Source organism: Stegostoma tigrinum, chromosome 11 (genome assembly GCF_030684315.1).
Source record: "Stegostoma tigrinum isolate sSteTig4 chromosome 11, sSteTig4.hap1, whole genome shotgun sequence".
NCBI classification, from domain to species: domain Eukaryota; kingdom Metazoa; phylum Chordata; class Chondrichthyes; order Orectolobiformes; family Stegostomatidae; genus Stegostoma; species Stegostoma tigrinum.
Genome location: NC_081364.1, coordinates 60987353 through 61006642, shown reverse-complemented (window position 1 = coordinate 61006642; position 19290 = coordinate 60987353). Strand labels below are relative to the sequence as shown.

The following is a 19290-nucleotide window of genomic DNA, read 5'->3' as shown; positions in this document are numbered from 1 at the left end:
ACTCCTGGCGTTTCCAGGAAAGTGCCGTAAGGTTGGCCATCAATCCTCTGGAGGAGAGCGTGGTGAGTTGATGGGTGGGCCATTCAGCCCCTCCTTTCATTCAGCTGCACCCGGTGACTTCATTTGGCTGCCGTCCAATTGGAAAAAAGGGGGTGGGTGGGGTTAGCACCATTGGAAAGAGCCTGGCAGCACTGGGTGGGTAGTCGCGGCAGACAAAAGGGTAGGGGTGGGGAAGGGGGGGGGGGGGCGGGAGGGAGAGGGAAGGGGCGGTGTGATGTCTCTACCTCTCCTGCTCACAGTGACCTGGTGTTCTTCCTGCTCTCCCGGTACTCCGCCCGCTGCAAGAGGCGGTGACCATTCCGTGAGCCCTCGCAGTCCTCGGACCTGGTGCGGGTGGTCAGTGCCAGAGGATTCCGGCTGACCAGCAAGTCCAGCCTGTCCCCTGACTCGGAGATAAGGGGCACCGTCAGGCAGCAGTCAAAGTCCCTCGTCCTGACATGATTGACCTGCCAGCAGAAGAACATTCACAACATGGTAATTAGGCCACTCTCCACCCATGAAAAAAGTGGAGGCGGCGGCCGAGTGGCATTATCGCCAGGCTATTAATCCAGAGACCTGGGAAAAGTTCCGGTCGACCCAGGTTCAAATCCTGCCGCAGCAGATAGTTAGAATTTGAGTTCAATAAAAAATCTGGAATTGGGGCTCTAATGATAACCACATTGGGGAGGAAAACCCAAGATAATAAAATGTGAGGCTGGATGAACACAGCAGGCCAAGCAGCATCTCAGGAGCACAAAAGCTGACGTTTCGGGCCTAGACCCTTCATCAGAGAGGGGGATGGGGAGAGGGAACTGGAATAAATAGGGAGAGAGGGGGAGGCGGACCGAAGATGGAGAGTAAAGAAGATAGGTGGAGAGAGTATAGGTGGGGAGGTAGGGACGGGATAGGTCAGTCCAGGGAAGACGGACAGGTCAAGGAGGTGGGATGAGGTTAGTAGGTAGGAGATGGAGGTGCGGCTTGGGGTGGGAGGAAGGGATGGGTGAGAGGAAGAACAGGTTAGGGAGGCAGAGACAGGTTGGACTGGTTTTGGGATGCAGTGGGTGGGGGGGAAGAGCTGGGCTGGTTGTGTGGTGCAGTGGGGGGAGGGGATGAACTGGGTTGGTTTAGGGATGCAGTGGGGGAAGGGGAGATTTTGAAACTGGTGAAGTCCACATTGATACTATTGGGCTGCAGGGTTCCCAGGCGGAATATGAGTTGCTGTTCCTGCAACCTTCGGGTGGCATCATTGTGGCAGTGCAGGAGGCCCATGATGGACATGTCATCTAGAGAATGGGAGGGGGAGTGGAAATGGTTTGCGACTGGGAGGTGCAGTTGTTTGTTGCGAACTGAGCGGAGGTGTTCTGCAAAGCGGTCTCCAAGCCTCCGCTTGGTTTCCCCAATGTAGAGCAAGCCGCACCGGGTACAGTGGATGCAGTATACCACATTGGCAGATGTGCAGGTGAACCTCTGCTTAATGTGGAATGTCATCTTGGGGCCTGGGATAGGGGTGAGGGAGGGGAGGAAAACCCATCTGGTTCACTAATGTCCCTTAGGGAATGAAACTGCCATCCTTACCTGGTCTGGCCTCCATGTGACTCCAGACCCACAGCAATGTGGTTGAATCTGATCTGCCCTCTGGGCAATAAATGCTGGATGCCCACATCCCGTGAATGAATAAATTAAAAAAAGGGTCAAGATGGTCTTTGACAAAAACTTTAATCAGTGCCTTATGAGTGAAGGGCGGGAGGTCAGATTCAATAACAAGGGTGAAGGCTCACGGCTCAGAAAGAGGACACTATTGGTGGGCACCACAATTCTTTGTAAGAGGAGTGCAACCAGATCCTTTGCAACGAAAAAAAGGAAAAGCTCAGCAGGTCTGGCAGCATCTATGGAGGAGAAAACAGAGTTAACATTTCAGGTCCTTTCCTCAGAACCTCAGTCCCTTTGCAAGCTCCTATCCGATGCCCCTTTGGAAACTGGTACTGAGTCTGCTTCCACCCACCCACACATTCCTGATTACAACCCAATCCAACCCCTCCCCCCAAAAAAACAACCCTACACTGCACCCCAATCTATTGTCATTTGTCTTAGGTTTCCAAGCCTCCTGCCAATTTTTCATTCATTCATTCACTCACTCACAGGATGTTGGAATTCCTGGATGGGTCAGCATTGAGCATCCAATCCATAACTGCCCAGCTACACAGTTAAAGACCAACAACGTTGATGTGGGTCTGGAGTCACAAGGCAGCCAGGCCAAGTAAGGATGGCAGATTCCGTTCCCCAAAGGGCATGAGTGAACTAGATAACAAGGTGCAGAGCTGGATGAACACAGCAGGTCAGGCAGCATCATCACTAGATAGTTTCTTTTTTAAAAAACAGAATTAAATTTCACCTTCTGCGGTGGCAGGATTTGAAACCATGGCCCCACGTCAGCTTCGGGATTAATAGTCAAATGAGGTTACCACTATGGTCCCGCCACTTGTGGTAAATTGCAACAAATAATCCTTGTTTAGTCTTATCTAGGCTCCCAATATTTGGAGCACTTCTGGTATATTCCTCCTGAAACCCGTGTGAATTAAAATATTGTGTCAGTGATGCGAATAGAGGAATTAGGTGCCAAAATAGACCATTAAGACCTTTTGAGCTAGCTTGTGCTAGATCATGACAACTTGATACTGTTTTCCCAAATCGCAACCCCACCCCCAGCCATATCCCTTCCTTTTAATATCTAGAAATATTTACTGCGAACTTGGGACAATTCTTCCACACTGAGTACTATAAGACCATAAAATGTAGGCAATTCAGCGCTTTGGATCTGGTCTACTATTCAATGAGATCATAACTGATGCTGTAATCCTTAGCTCCGATTTCCCGACCTTACCTCTTGATTCCCTTGCTGATTAAAAATCCATCTCTGCCTTGAATATGCTTAATGAACCAACCCGAATGGCTCACTGTGGGAAAGAATCCCACAGATTCAGCACCTTCAGAGAAGAAATTCCTCCTCATTTCTGTCTTAAATGTACGGGACCTCACTCTGAGATTATGGACATAGACTGTCCCAGAAGGGGAAGCTACCTCTCTGTACCTACCCTGTCATGTGTCCTAAGAATCTTGTATGTTTCAACAAGGTTACTATTACCATAACTTGTATCTTATCAACACTCAAGCCTGTGATGGCTCCAAAGATCATCCTACTGCTCTCCCCACAGTATTGTGCCTCTCCCCTCTTTAAACTATAGCTTATCACTCCCTGAAAAATAAATATTTTCTTGCACTGTCTGAGGCAGTGAGCTCTAGTTGTTGGTCTCAATCTCTGGCCACTTGATCCAAAAACAACATGGCTGCTGTGCATCACAGACTCTGGCCTGCACTGCACTAGACCCCCAAGCTCTCCCACAAAGCAAAGTTGGCGTCCAAATGACTTCGACATATACACTTGCATTTTTGTTCACTGTCGCTGGGTCAAGAACCGACCAGGCAGTTACCCAGTACTATCGTGGGCTTTCTTTCGGCGTACAGACCCCAGCAGTTCAGGAAGAGAGCCCACCATCACTGTCTCAAGGCTAACTTGGCACAAACAGTAAATACTGGCATTGCTCACACCCTCAGAGCAACTCACAGGGGGCCAAGGGAACTCAACACTGGCATTTCTGACACTTACTATTTCCGACAGGCACCCTGAGGAGGGTGAGTGTTCACAGGCTGTTGTACCATGATGGCTTCTAGCCATGCTCAGTTTCCAGTTCTGGCCACTGGGCCATTATTGTTCTCCGCCCTAAGTCCGGCTCTCCTTTGGTTCCAAGTTGTTTGGGTCACACTCCTGCTTCTGTATCAGCGAGAGTTATAGGGAGTCCTACAGAAGCCAGTCAGTACTGAAGGACTGACAAAGGGGCTGTGTTTCGGTTGGGGTGTTAAGCTAGGGGGACCCAAACTGTGGAGTCACCACCAAACCCCATCCACCGCATCCCCCCCCCCCACACTCCCACCCCCCCCCCCAACCCCCCCACCCCGCCAGCTCCACCAAAACCTTCAGCGCGACAAGAACCCACGCAGCATCGGTGGCTGTGAAGCTGTTTTAAAATGTTGCAGACCTCTCTCATCTACTCCCCATTTTCTTCCCTCCCCAAACTAACCTCCACACCAAGGAGACACAACATCTCTGACTTGATCGGCATTTCCCGAGCACAGAATATTATGGTGTTTCAGGTGCTTAAGACGATTAAAGAGTTTGAGATATTTCCTCTGGTGGAGAAGCTCAGAGCAGTGGGGTCATCACCTTAAAGTCACAGCCAGGTCACTTTGGGGGCAATGTTAGGAAGGACTGTCTTACGCAGATGTAACTTCTAGGTTAGAACCCCTACAGGGCAGAAAGAGGCTATTTGGCCCATCAAGTCTACAGTGACCCTCCAACCCAGCCCCATTACCCCACATTTTCTGCACATCTTCAGATGGGGAGAGGGACATCAATAGAAACCCACGCAGACACGGGGAGAACGTGCGAATTTCGAGCAGAGAGTCCCCCAGGGGTGGAATTGAACCCTGGTGCCTGGTACTGTGAGGTAGTAGTGTTAACCGCCGAGCCACAGAGCACTCTCTCTGAAAAAGCTGCTGAGGCCACAAGTCGACAGAAAATGTTAATCCTGAGATCGATAGGTCTTTGTTAAGTGAGGCTATGGAACAAAAGCAGGTGAACGGGTTAAAATACAGATGGCGGAACAGGCTTGGTGGGCCAAATGACCTAATCCAGTCCCCTCCGGCTCTGGGACATCCTCAGGTAGCGAAAGGCGCCACGAAAATGCATACCTTTTCTTCTTACCTGCAGTATCCGGTCATAGGGCTGAAGGCCACTGCCATCAGCAGGGCCATTGGGTCGTATCAAGTTGACATAAACCCCTTTCTCCAACAGGCCGTCGGAGATACTGAAGCCAAAGTCTTCATTCTCAGAGCCCTTGTGGATGGTGATCTGAAAGAATAAATATGGCTCATTAAAGAAACCAAATGTTTTAAGACTAGTGTGCCTAATTCATCATGATCTTTACCGGCTATCCACTGGTGCGAAAATCATTACTCTGGTGCACAAGATGAAATTGAGGTTGCGAGGGAGGGTCACTGAACCCAAGATGTTAACTCTGATTTCTCTCCACAGATGCTGCCAGATTTGCTGAGCTTTTCCAGCAACTTGCATTTTTGTTTCTGACTTCCAGCATTGGCCGTTCTTTCGGGTTTTACTGAATTGCACAGCGAGGGATGAGTCCACAAGATGTAGCTTCAGCTGGAGTTTACGACTGATATCACCAGTTGTCTCCTCACACTGAGAGATGTTAACACCTGGAATTGATGCCCACGCCTGGCTGGCATGGGCAAGATGGGCCGAAGGGCCTGTTGCCAATGCTGTAGACAACTATGATTCTATTACCTGGAACTTCCCTTAATAACCAAATTGATGTGAACAGTCGGACTAATCTCACCTCCCAAAGTCAACCCTGACACCTGAACTCGACCTTGTTGCCAGGGATGGCATCGACACTTGCAGACAATTTCGACACCCAGAGTGTACCACAAAAGCTCTCTTCTACAGTCGATCTCCAGATCTGGAGTCTGATCCCTGAGCTGAAACCAAGGGGTGAAACTCCCAGAATTATTTTCCAGGCAGCCCGATGCAACAATGGATCAAGAGAGGGCCTGTTCTGGGTGGATGGCCTGCCACTTTGTGCTGCCTCAAGCTAATACTACACCATGTTATCTGCCTGCAGCCTCCTGGCTCAAAGCGCGTTTTGCAGTCAAGTAAGAATGTCTTGTGATGCGGTAAATCTACAACACAATCTTTTCTGTTAAATTACATTCTGTAGTAAGCTGGGGCTTGAGGGACGTGTGTATTTATAAAGGGGCACCTCCTGGGAGCATAGCTGAGGGGGATAATCTCACAACCTTTAAAAAAGCTTTATGAAATAATGAGAGGTATGGATGGAGTAAGTGGCAGCTGTCTTCCTCCTAGGATGGGGGACTTTTCAAGACAACCAGGTAGCAGATTTTTTTTATGGTGAGAGGAGAAAAGTTTTTAAAAAAGGCACGAGGGGCGAATTTTTTTTCACAAGAGGTGGGTTCGCGTGTGGAATGAACTTCCTGAGGAAGTGGTGGATGTGGGTACAATTACCATGCTTAAAAGACATTTGGGTAGGCACATGAATAGGGAAGATTTGGAGGGGGAAGGGCCAGGAGCAGGCAGGCAGGGCTGGTTTAATCTAGGACTATGTTCAGCATGGACTGGATGGACCAAAGGGTCTGTTGCCATGCTGTACGACTCTCTGTCTCTGACTAGAAGTACATGCTTTCTATGCAAGTTTTAATACAGCCTTCAAATGATCCTAGGTCAAATGAGTCCTCATAGAAAAACCATCCAGTGCTGCTCACCTGAAAGTATACACTCTCAGCAACAGAGTGCAAATGCTGGTCTTTTCCTCCGGGTCGGAGAGTTTAAAACAAGAGGGCATCAGTGTAAGGCGAGAGGAGAAAGATTTAAAAGGGACCTGAGGGGCAACTTTTTCACACAGAGGATATGCATACATGGAAGGACATACCAGACGAAGAGGTGGATGCAGGTCCAATCACAACATTTAAATCACATTTGAACAAGTGCATAGATAGGAAAGCTTTAGACTGATATGGGCCAAACGGTTTCACAAACCTGGTGGGCATGAACAAGTTGGGCTTAAGGATCTGTCTATAAACACACACACGAACATGTACACTTGCGCATGCGCAAACACATGCACATATACACGTACACACACACACACACACACACACACACACACACACACACACACACACACACACACACACACACACACACACACACACACACACACACCTGATGCATGGCCACATCACCGATTTGGGGCAGCCGCTCAGGTACTCTTTCTCTTGAGAACTTCAACACCACCCAAGATAAAGGAACCTGCTTGATTACCACTCCACCCATACCTTAATTCTTCACTCTTCCTCACCCACCAAACCACAATAGCAACTGTGCGTACCATCTAAAAGATGCAATGCAGCAAGTCACCAAGGCTCCTTTGACAGCTCCGTTTAAATTCATCATCTCTGCCAGCTAGAAGCAGATGCGTGGGAACACCACTGCCTGCAAATGTGCCCCTTAAAGGCACACGCCATCCTGCCTCAGTGTCACTGGATTAAAATACTACAATTCCGTTCCTCAAAGCCCTGTGGGTATCCCTTCACCCCATAGGTTTCAGTGCTTCAGGAAGGCGGTTCACTCACAGGCAATCAGGGATAGGTGAAAAATGCTAATACTGTAATCCCTTGAATGAACATAGCAACAAAATGCCTACTCAAGAATGTACAAACACATACAAAAATGTATCGGTGTTACTATATCTGTCAATCAGAGCTCTCTATCTTCAGGGGCTTGCGTTTCTGTCAGTATCACCAGCCCAGTTGCTTTAGCAATCATTTCTTCCCTGTCAAATAAATGCTACCATGTCTCTTCCTGAGTTTGTGTGTCCATTGATGAAGGCACAGAGAGGGGTACACATACTTTGCCTGGCTTTGTAGGCTCCCTCCTCATATTGCCCGTGACAGTTTACACACAACTTGACACAGTTGTTCAGGGTTGGTGCGCGCTGTTTTGGGGTTAAGGGATCTTCGCTGGGTGGAGTCCGGGTCTTTGCTCTGTACCCCCACATGATGATCCTTGGTGAAAGGTTTCTCACTGACATCTCACACTCTCTGTCTCGGGCCCGAGTCACCCTGTGCGCCTCAGCTCAAAACTTTCTGCAGAAACTCACCTTGTGCAATTCAGCAGGACTGGCTGGCTTAATTTCTTCTTTAATCTTCCTCAGTTCCAATCTTTTATCCTTCCCCAGCGTAGGAACCACCGGGCACTCTTTCTGTTGCTCACTACCCTCCAGTGGGCCCTCTTCCTGCAGCTTCCCCAAGACTGAGTGGTTCACAGCTTGTGATGGATGGCCTTCAATCCCCAAAGAGAGCTCACTTCCAGACATTATAGAAGCCTGTGGAGAGGCAGCATGGATACAGGTTTACAGCACGTGTGCGACAACATAGGTAACACAAGATGAGCAGGAGGCCATTCAGCCCGAATCCACTCCAACTCCATTAATCATCAATGAAATCACCTCTTATTTTTCCAGTACTGTATCAGTAATCTTTTAGAGGGAAGAACGCAAGTCTCCACTCCCGCTGGTGTTGATAAAGCGGGTCTTCATTTCGATTCTGAAGGGACCCCGTTAAGTCTGTGATGATGTCGATGCCAGCAGCAGTTGTTCACTGCACCAACTGAACAGCCTCCCTGGAGCACGTGAGAGCCACTGGGCAGGTGGGAGCACATCTCCCTGAGTGCAAACAGGGCTTCCCTTTCAACACTTGCCCCTGGAATTCTACAACTGAACTGAAAAACGGGGGAGGTTTCTTTAAAAAACAATGACGGCAACGTGATCCAGTCAGAGGACATTCGGCGCCAACGGTGGTGCATTCTGTTCATCTCCCAGTGATTCTCATACACAATTGCCTCAGGCCTTCAGGGGTGCACTCAGTAAACAAGCACAAAGTATATATCATGCATTATTTATTGAGTTCAACTCTGGCTGGTCAAATGACATCTAACCGCAGCAGTGTGGAGCTGGGGAGGCTGAATGGCTACCGGCAGCTGTGTCAGCACACTGCATAAACTACATACTATGGTCTTTTATACGAATGAGAGCAATGAAGGGGCTGTTGCCAGTGTTACTCAAGAGTGCCTGACTCACAGATCATTCAGTCTTTGGATCGATCCACTACAAACATCCCATGGAACTGATTACTGTATATAATTGTTTGCAGGCTGCATTTACGAGGGTAATTGAATCCTCTGAGCAGTTACGCCAGAGTTTTAGGTGAAGGCTGTAGCCCTGCCACCCTCGACCCCAACACCTCCCCTCAACCACTCCAGCTGAGAGGTCAGAGGTCAGCTCATCTCTGCATGGCTGGGTTGCCCTGTCACCACTTAAGCAGGCAACAGGCCGCCATCTGGTTTGCCAATCAAATGGCTGGCAGTTCCCTGGTGCCAACAGCACCACTGGCAGGTGGTCCCAGACATGACGTTGCCGGAGAGCGGGAGATTCACTAGCTGATTGGCAGGACCTGGTAAAGAGGTGCCAGGGATTTGAAGGGCAGCGGAGCGGGTACGGGCAGGAACACTCGCTGGGGCGGAATTACAGCAAGGGGCTTTTGTCACAGGACAGTGCTCTCCACTCCGGTCAACCAAAAGCTTGCCAGTGGCCTCACCATGTGGCGCTGACACCTGCTGGTGGAAGGAGGCTCTGCAGTGGCTATGTGTAAAATAGGGTGGGCTGCCTGCACTCACCCACACTCTTGGTAAAATGCCTGCCTAGGCAGCAAGGTGACATTGCTGTTACATTTGCTTTTCACCTCCCCACACACCTACAGCCCTCTCCCAGAGGCACCGTAAATTACACCTTCCATGCCTTCTACATTTATATATCTTTAAAAGAACTGTGTACCTCACAGCCATGAAGAGACAGCCATCAATCTGGATTTATCGCAGGCACCAAGGCCAGTCAGAATGGATTATAAACACCATATCTGGATGCTAAATGCAAGACCTGAAGGAGAGTCATGTTGGTGTCAAACATTAACACTTTTTTTTCCTCTCTCCACCCAGAAGACCTGCTGAGTTTTTTGAGCATTCTCTGTTTTTATTTCAGATTTCCAGCATCTGCAGTATTTTGCTTACACGCTTGCTATCGAAACCCAGGGGCTTTATGACGATGGCGTAGCCACACAAACCAGTGTTAGGTGATAAGATAGTGGTAAATCACTAGGCTAGTATTCCTGAGCCCCAGGCTAATATTCTGGGAGCGTGAGTTCAAATTCCCACCGTGGTGGAATCTAAATTTGATTAATGAATCTGGAATCCCAGTCATGATGATTGTGAGATCACAGTCAATTGGTATAGAATCCCATCTGGTTCACAAGTGCCCTTCAGGAAAGGAAATCTGCCTTGCTTACCTGGTCTGTCCTGTTTGTTCACATCAATGTCAAGGACACAACTGCCCCTGAAAGGGCCAAGCAAGGCCCTCAGTTTGAGGGTGAGTAGGAATGGTAACAGATTGGACTTGCCAGAATGTTTTTTTTAGGTGTCCATTTCTTTTTGGAAAAGGGACTTGGGCAATAAGGCTATCTCAAAGACTAACTTCAAGACACAGCAGATAAAGGGAGAAAATGCTGTTGCTAATTTTAAGCTGAAAAGGATAGTGAACTCGATAAGTTACACAGGATGTAGAGTGCAAAAATAGGCCACATGGTTCAACGGGCCAAAGGTCTACATTAGCCTCCCTCCTTTCTATTTCAGATTACACACCAATAGCTTTTGCCCACAAGGACATATCCACTTTCCCCTTAAAGGCATCAATGCTATTCATCCACATCGGTGTAGCCAGTTCCATATTATCACCATTCTCAGAGGAAATAATTTTCTCTTGTATTTATTGATGAACATCTTTTAAATTGTCCCTTAACTTTGCCCTCCTTCATTGGCAGGCGAGTTCCAAAGTTCCTAAGGATGTCCTAAACAGCTACCCTGCGAAATCATTTCCCAATTTTGCAGATCTCTCATCCAGTTAGCTCTCAGCACCCCTACCCCTACGCAGCGACCCCCCTCACCCGCCCCACCACCACAGAAGAGCCCATTTCAGAGCCCTCTTCTCGTCCCCCATTTCTGAAGAAGAATCTAGACCTGAAAGGTCAGCTTTCCTGCCCCTTGATGCTGCTTGGCCTGCTGTGTACATCCAGCTCTACACCTTGTTATCTCAACTTCTCCAGCATCAGCAGCTCTTACTGTCTCTGCACTCCTTCTTAAGTTTTTTTTTGAAAACAGGTGGACAATTTGATTGAAGCTTCAAAATGAACCAGGGGAAAGGTACAAGCAGTGAATATCTTGCTGCAGCACAGGGGGGACTGGAGAGCAAATAACCTACAGTTAAGGCTAAATTAAGAACAGTGGGTTGAAAAACCAGGCCCAGAACAGAATCCCAATGTACATTCTCACACACCGTAGACTGGTGACATTGGCAACTAGATACTTAGGTTACAGCGTCCTCTACAGGTAACAGAGAGTCTGTGCAGCTTCTACACAGCCGCGACCATTGAGAGGCTCAGATAACTAATATATAGAATAACAGCGCTAAGAGTGATTTACAGGCTGGAATCAAACAACAGGTTCAGAAGGTTAGATAACAAGGTGTGAAGCTGGGTGAACACAGCAGGCCAAGCAGCATCCGAGGAGCAGGAAGGCTGACGCTTCGGGCCTTGGCCTGCTGCGTTCATCCAGCTCTACACCTTTTTTAGATTAGATTAGATTCTCCACAGTGTGGAAACAGGCCCTTTGGCCCAGCAAGTCCACACCACCCCTTGAAGCATCCCACCCAGACACATTCCCCCTATAACCCACACACCCCTGAACTCTACGGGAAATTTAGCATGGCCAATCCACCGAGCCGGCACATCTTTGGACTGTGGGAGGAAACCGGAGCACCCGGAGGAGACCCATGCAGACACGGGCAGAACGTGCAACCTCCACACAGACAGTCGCCCGAGGCTGGAATCAAACCCGGGTCCCTGGTGCTGTGAGGCTGCAGTGCTAACCACTGAGCCACTGTGCCGCCCCACATAACCTTGTTATCTCAGATTCTCAAGCATCTGCAGTTCCTACTATCTCAGGCTCAGATGGTTTCTATTTGGAATAATGTAGAACAGGGAGAGAGATACAGGCTGGAATCTGATTGAGAGGTTCTGACGGTTTCTATATCGAATATCTGTGACACAGGACCGAATTACAGGCTGGAATGCAATTCAGCGGTTCATTGCTTAATTGATAATGTACCCTTTACACCCATCATTGAAGGTAAAAGAACTATCCCACAGTTCCTTTCCTCTGTCCACTATCCCCCTGACCTGGTGCTCAACTCCACCTTCACCAACCTTCTCAGACATCAGAATCCCTTCCCATTACATTCGATCATCAGGCACCATTTCCACCACCTCCAGCGAGATGCCACCACCAGACACATATTCCCCTCCCTTGTCCGCCTTCCACAGGGGCCGTTCCCTCCGGGACACCCTTGTTCACATTTCCTACACCCCCAACACCTCCCCAGGGCCTTACGGCACCTTCCCCTGCAACCAGCAAAGGTGCAACACCTGCCCATTTACCTCCTCCCTCCCCAGTATTCAAGGGCCCAAACATACCTTCCAGGTGAAGCAACACTTCACCTGCACTTCCCAGAATCCAGTTTACTGCATTCAGTGCTCACAATGTGCCCTCCTCGACATTGGGGAAACAAAGCATAGACTTGGCGACTGCTTCATAGAACATTTACGTACTGCTCGCAAAAAACACCCTGAACTACCTGTTGCCTGCCACTTCAATGCACCACCCTGCTCCCTGGCCAATATCTCTGTCTCCGGCTTGCTGCAGTGTTCCAGTGAAGTCCAGCGCAAGCTGGAGGAACAACATCTCATTTTCTGCTTGGGGACCCTAAAACCCTCTGCACTCAATATTGCGTTCAATAATTTTAGGGCCTAAACTCCCCCATGTCCCAGCCCCCCCACCCCACACATCAGGCCTTGTTATCACATAGTCTGCTGTTACACAGCCCTTGTTGTTAGTCACTAACAGTTGCCATTAACAACTATTCACCCTCCCAGCCTGATCATCAGCAACTCCTTTGTCTGTCCAACAGTCTTTCTCTCATTTCAGGCTCTATCCTATCGTTTACTCCCTACCCCACCCACCTCCCTATTTTCTGTATATAAACTGACATTTTTCCAGCCACCATCAATTCTGAGGAAGGGTCATCGGACCTGAAACATTAGCTCTGAGGTTTCCTTCACAGCAACTTTGTTTCTGTCCCTTCCCATTACATATCTGGCTTGGTGTACCCACAGTTTCCCTGAAACAATTCTCAGTTGTTCACCTCCAACATAGTTAATCACTGAGTTGGTTTGTCTACTTCAAGCAATCTCTTTCTTTCCATAGCTGAATTGGCTTTCTGTTCCAGGGTCATCACAGAGAACGAAGCCAATTAACCTGCAGGGGAAGGACTGTCCCTTCAACCTTCTCGCCCCAACCATTCCTTCCTTCATTCTGACCTCCCACTTTGTGTCCAACAGCAAAGGTAAGCTTTCTCATCTCCAAAAGTGAATTGTCCCATTTGGTCTTGAGTGAAGGTTAACTTGGATAAGTGTGAGGTTTGCTACTTTGGTGGGGAAAAAAAATAGAAAGGCAACTTATTGTTGAAATGGAAAGGAAACACTGCAGTGCTCGGTGCAGAGCGTTTGCACTGGAGGCAGTGGAGAGGAAGCTCACTCGATTGATTCCAGTGCTGAGGGGTTTTGTCTTGTGAAGAGAGATTGAGAAGGTTGGGCCTGTGCTTGCTGGAGTTCAGAAGAATGAGGGATCTAATTGGGGTGGATAAGATGCCAAAGGGGATTGATGAAGTAGGCATGGAGAGGATTTTTCTCCTTGTGGAGCAAGCTAGAATGAGGGATCACAGTTTGACACTGAAGGGTAGCAGATTTAAAATGGAGATAAGGAGAAATGACTTCTCTTAAAGGGTCATAGATCAGTGGAGTTTACTACCCCAGAGAATAGTGGATGCCACAATGTTGGGTAACTTTAGGGAAGAGATACAGATTTTAATGAGGAATGGGATGAAGTGTTACGGGGAGCAGGCAGGAAAGCAGGGTTGAGGCTGAGATAAGATCAGCCAAGAAGGTATCAAATGGTAGAGCAGGCCTACCTCCTGCTCCCAGTTCTTATATTAGAACACCAGCTGTTCCAAAAACTGCCAAATTCTTGCCTCGTGCTTTATCCATCCTGTCTAAACTCTGTATCTACAGCAAACTCAAGGCTAAATGTATCAGACTTCTCTTTGAGGTTCAGATACCTGGTCGCTCCTGGCACAAACTCTATCTTACCCAGAGCCCCACAGCCTGCATCCCACCTTGGACTATCTGCTGAGATGCAACTAAACAATAAGCATCTTTGCAGCAGTGGATATCAAATTGAAATTCCCATCTGTCAGCCTTAGTCAGCAGGTTTCGGGAGGTCGTGGAAATAGAAGGTTGTGGGTTCTTACAGGACGAGCCCCTGTAATCCAGGCCAACGCCACATTCTGAAAATTATGCCAACATCTCTATCAGGTGTTAATGTTTTCAGTATGTTCACAGTGAGGAACAAGGGCTAAATGCGATTAAGGTGCAAATTTCCTCTGGTGTTGTTAAATGATGGAGCCAGTTTGAGGGGGGTTAGTGCCTTAATTCTGCTGCTGTTGAGGGAGGACATTCTTGCTGAGAAAGGTAGCTGTGGTTCTCCCTTGTATACTGGCCCATATTTACCACTGAAACAGATTATCTGGCTCTTAATTCTTTAATCATTGGAGCTAGCTAAACACACACATTGGCTGCTACACTTCGAAAGTACTTTGTTGGCTGTGAATTGTTTGTTTTGGGACGCCCAGAGGTTAGGAAAGGAACTAAAACAATGCAGCTCTTCCCCAGCAGTGGGAAGGTGGGTCACATTTGACATCACACTGGAGTAAAGCAGTAGAATGGCAATGAGGAAACGCAGTTCAGTGGGGAGTTTGGATACGGGGCGCACTGTTTCCATCCCTGTTTTGCCAGGTCTTTGCCCCAGTACCTGTGAACCTCGCTTCACATTCTTTCTGCTGCCCTTGTATGCCCCAGACCTCCTGCACCGGCAGCAGTCTCACACTGGCACTGGTTGTGTGCAATAAGGATTGTTGGCCGTTAACCGCACCAACCCGCGGGCCGCCCCTCCCTCTGCCAAACACAGGTGGACAGCTGCCCTGGATTTTACAGAACTGTGCCGTAGTTGTGTGGGTTATCCCAGTTCTCAGGTTGCTCAGGGCAGAGACAGTTTTTGACGTGTGCACTCTGCCACCACTATCTGACTTCACTCCCCGGTTTGCCACCCCACCCATTCCTGTCTGCAACTGAATAAAGAACTAAAAAGATTTGAGTAACAGTCAGCCGCCCCACCCACGCCCCCTTCCCACAGTCTGGAAACTCCTGCCAATCGCCCACTCGCCCACCCAAAACAGTTAGGCCTCCTCCCTCTCCACATTGTGGACAACCCACACCCACTCACCACACAGTCCCCCAAGCCCAATGTATTCCTCAATTTCCCAGGCTCCACCCCCTGCCATAAGGGCCGATGATACCTCGTGTTACCCTGGGTAACAAACTGAGTTTGCCCCACCTCCAACCCCAACCAAACAAAAAACAGGGCATCCAGGACAGGAAGGCCAAAGCCTTACCTAGTGGGCCATGGAGGCCCCAAAGCCTCACCTAGGGGCCCATGGAGGCCCCAAAGCCTCACTTAGGCCCACGAAGGACCACAGCCTCACCAAGGCCCAGTGAGGCCCCAAAGCTGCGCCTAGGCCTTCAAAGCAAGGTCATAACTTCACAGAAAATGGAATAACGGCAAGAGTAAAATTACCTCAATTTCTCTCAACAGCTCAGATTGTCCGCATGTTTCTAAGTCTTCCAGGGCCTGAGACCAAAGAGTGTCTTCCTGGTCCTGCTCGGGTCCATTGTGGTTGCTAAGGTATCTGTTTAACGTACGAACCAAAGTGTCAGTATCTTCAACTCTATGCCTCCAGCACCAATGGGGGGGGGGGGGGGGCGAAGGTCACGCTTCTCTTACTGTCTGAACAGAACCAAGAGAGGTGGGTGGGTGGGGGAGGGGGAAGAGGCAACTGGGTGGGGTAGAAAGGGAGAGGTGGGGTGCAAAGCTGTAACTCTGCCATTTGGACACTTGGAGAAAAGAACGAGCTTTTGGCAAAAGAGAGAGAGCTGGTCAGGGAACAACCAAGGAAACCAAAGGATTTAGCCGAAATGAAACACGACGTGACAATGAAACAGTCGGGTGATTAGGTTTAATGATACACAGAAGAAGCAAAAAAGGAAGCATGGGGTCAGGGAGGAGCTGATGGTGGGGTAGGGTGGAGGTGGGGGGGTCAGGGAGGAGCTGATGGTGGGGTAGGGTGGAGGTGGGGGGGGCAGGGGGAGCTGATGGTGGGGTAGGGTGGAGGTGGGGGGGGCAGGGGGAGCTGATGGTGGGGTAGGGTGGAGGTGGGGGGGGCAGGGGGAGCTGATGGTGGGGTAGGGTGGAGGTGGGGGGGGGCAGGGGGAGCTGATGGTGGGGTAGGGTGGAGGTGGGGGGGGCAGGGGGAGCTGATGGTGGGGTAGGGTGGATGTGGGGGGCAGGGTGAGCTGATGGTGGGTTAGGGTGGAGGTGGAGGGGTGGGGGGAGCTGATGGTGGGTTAGGGTGGAGGTGGTGGGGCAGGGGGAGCTGATGGTGGGGCAGGGTGGAGGTGGTGGGGCAGGGTGGAGGTGGTGGGGCAGGGGGAGCTGATGGTGGGGCAGGGTGGAGGTGGTGGGGCAGGGTGGAGGTGGTGGGGCAGGGGGAGCTGATGGTGGGGCAGGGTGGATGTGGGGGGCAGGGGGAGCTGATGGTGGGGCAGGGTGGAGGTGGAGGGGCGGGGGGAGCTGATGGTGGGTTAGGGTGGATGTGGGGGGCAGGGTGAGCTGATGGTGGGGCAGGGTGGAGGTGGGAGGGGCAGGGGGAGCTGATGGTGGGGTAGGGTGGAGGTGGAGGGGCGGGGGGAGCTGATGGTGGGTTAGGGTGGATGTGGGGGGCAGGGTGAGCTGATGGTGGGGCAGGGTGGAGGTGGTGGGGCGGGGGGAGCTGATGGTGGGGCAGGGTGGAGGTGGTGGGGCGGGGGGAGCTGATGGTGGGGCAGGGTGGAGGTGGAGGGGCGGGGGGAGCTGATGGTGGGTTAGGGTGGATGTGGGGGGCAGGGTGAGCTGATGGTGGGGCAGGGTGGAGGTGGTGGGGCGGGGGGAGCTGATGGTGGGGCAGGGTGGAGGTGGTGGGGACAGCTGGGAGCCTCCCAGACGGTTAGTTAAGAAGGCTGACAGGCAAAGAGCTCAGAGCTGAGACACAGACAACCTGGGGAGAGAAAGAGAACAAAGACAATGTAACAGACCACAAGATGAAGGGATGGAGAGACCATGAAGACAGTAAGAAACTGTGACTATCATAATCAGACACACTGGCACATGCATGTCTAGAGATCCCAAGGTGGCAGATTCTCGACAAGCGAGCAGTGTCTTTCTATCATCACTAATTAATGTCTAGCTTCACAACAGTGACACTGGCCTTGCAGGAAGGCTACCACGCAATGGGGGAGGGTGATGTGTTGGGGACGGGAGGTCTTGCTATTCACAGTTATTCTATTTAATATTCAGAGATACAGGCTCACAGTTAACCCCCTTTAAGCCACTAGACCTCAGGGTTTGCATTTTTTTTAACCGTTCTATTCTATATGCTTTAGAACCATTTCGTTTCCCTCCTTTCTCCTTCCCTCCCTTTCCCTCTTTCCCTTTCACTCTCCCCCTTTCCTCTTCGGTCCCACTCCACCCCTCCTGCTGCCCCCAACGTCCATTGCCCCTTCCTTCTCTGTTCCCCATGCCCACCCTCGCTTGCCCCTCCCTCTGCTCCCCCCTTCCAACCTCCCTTTCCATTCCCTCTTCTCCCCAAATCTACCCTTCGCCCTCCCTGCTTCCCTCACCTCACCCCTTCCCCCTCCCTGCCTCTCTTCGCCTCTTCATTCCTCCCTCTCCTCACCTCTTCCGCCCCCTGTCCTCCCCCTCTTCTCCTTCATCCTCCGCCCTCTCGCATTCCCCCGTCATCCCTTCCTCCTCCCTCCCCTAACCCCATCTCCCCCATCCATCATCTTCTTTTCCCTCCACCACAGCCCCTCACCCCTTCCCTCCACCCCTACCACCCACCACTTCCCCCATCACCACTTAACCCTCCCTCTCTTCAACCCTTCGCCCCTCCCTCTTCCCATCCCTTCCTCACTCCCTCACCTCACCTCTTCTGCTCCCTGTCCTCCTACTCTTCTCCTCCATCCTCCACCCTCTCCCCATCACCCTTTCCTCCTCCCTGTCCTCACCCCTTCTCACTCCCTCCTCACTCCTTCCCCTCTCCCTCTCTTCCCTCCTTCCCCTTCCCCTCGCCTCACACTTTATTCCCACCTTCCCTTCTCCCCCCGCCGCCCATTCCCCTCCCTGCACCCCTCCATTCCTTCCCCCATCTTGGATGGCCTTGGTTCACCGGTCGTAAACGGACTAATCAATCTTCCTTGACTTGGGACCGGTGGGAATACAACAAACGGATCTCACAGACAAAACCCTGTGATACAGCCTGTTGTACTCTGTGGTCCTATGGCCTCAGAGCCTGTGGGATCCCAATATTCTAACTCTTCACCCCGTTCCATTTCCAAACACCCATACTCACTACCCACCCTCCCCATCACCTTACTGGCTGCAACATCCCAAACAATACCACAGGCAGTGGATCTAACACTGTGTGTTCTCCGATCCCACACCATTAGCAGAGAGAAAGCCATGTGCCTGTTGCTTTGTATGTTAAGAGGGTCAGTTCTGAGCTATTCCTTCAATGTGCTTCTAGCCACCGAGATTCAAAGGTTCCCATAGCCTGCACTGATCGTCTGCCATCGGGGGCACGGTGACTGTTTTCAGTGAGCACCCACACCACGCCCAACCCCAAATCAGCAGTTTGTGCACAGGTGTGAGCTGTGATGCCTTCTGTGGCCGAGCATCCGTGGCCAAGGCCTGACGTGAAGTTTCCTCCAACGCTGTCAGGACAGCGGAAGAAATGGGCAGTGAACAATTTTCAAGAGCAAGGCCTCGTTCAAGGGAAGGAATAACGGACCTGCCGTTCTCCAGCTCTCCCTTTGGAGGAGGGGAGGAATGTTTTAACCAATTCTGTCACCTGTGTTTTGACCACAGGATTCACGTTTAAGCATTTGCAGGCTCAGATCACACCATTCCATGGGTCAGCAGTGTGACGTTTATCATCAGAAATCACTGCCTGATCTGAAAGAGCGGGAAGAGACAACGACCTTGTATATACTTTGCTGTAAGCAACACTACTGCCCCTTCCCCCACCCATCTCGCAGCAGAAGATCGAATCAAAGACCCATAGAGATCTTCATTCTTTGAATGCTTTGTATCCTCCTCATCTATTAGTTTGAGCCTGACGGTTCTGGGAAATGCATGAGATTAGCTTCCATATAAAATGTTCTGTGGAAGGG

The 19290-nt window shown here is 50.4% G+C and overlaps 1 protein-coding gene across 3 annotated transcripts in view; it reads right to left on the bottom strand.

Moving 5' to 3' along the window:
• Positions 1 to 269: 269 nt before the first annotated feature.
• grip2b (glutamate receptor interacting protein 2b) overlaps positions 270 to 19290 on the bottom strand; it is a 538749-nt gene continuing 519728 nt past the window's right edge. For all 3 annotated transcript variants that reach the window (XM_059649483.1, XM_059649482.1, XM_059649484.1), the window contains exons 21-24: positions 15602 to 15713; positions 7851 to 8075; positions 4859 to 5005; positions 270 to 506 (exon numbers count right to left, since the gene is read on the bottom strand). In XM_059649483.1, the coding sequence (XP_059505466.1) occupies positions 294 to 506; positions 4859 to 5005; positions 7851 to 8075; positions 15602 to 15713 (697 nt within the window). In that variant the 3' untranslated portion in view covers positions 270 to 293. The remainder of the gene's footprint in view (positions 507 to 4858; positions 5006 to 7850; positions 8076 to 15601; positions 15714 to 19290) is intronic.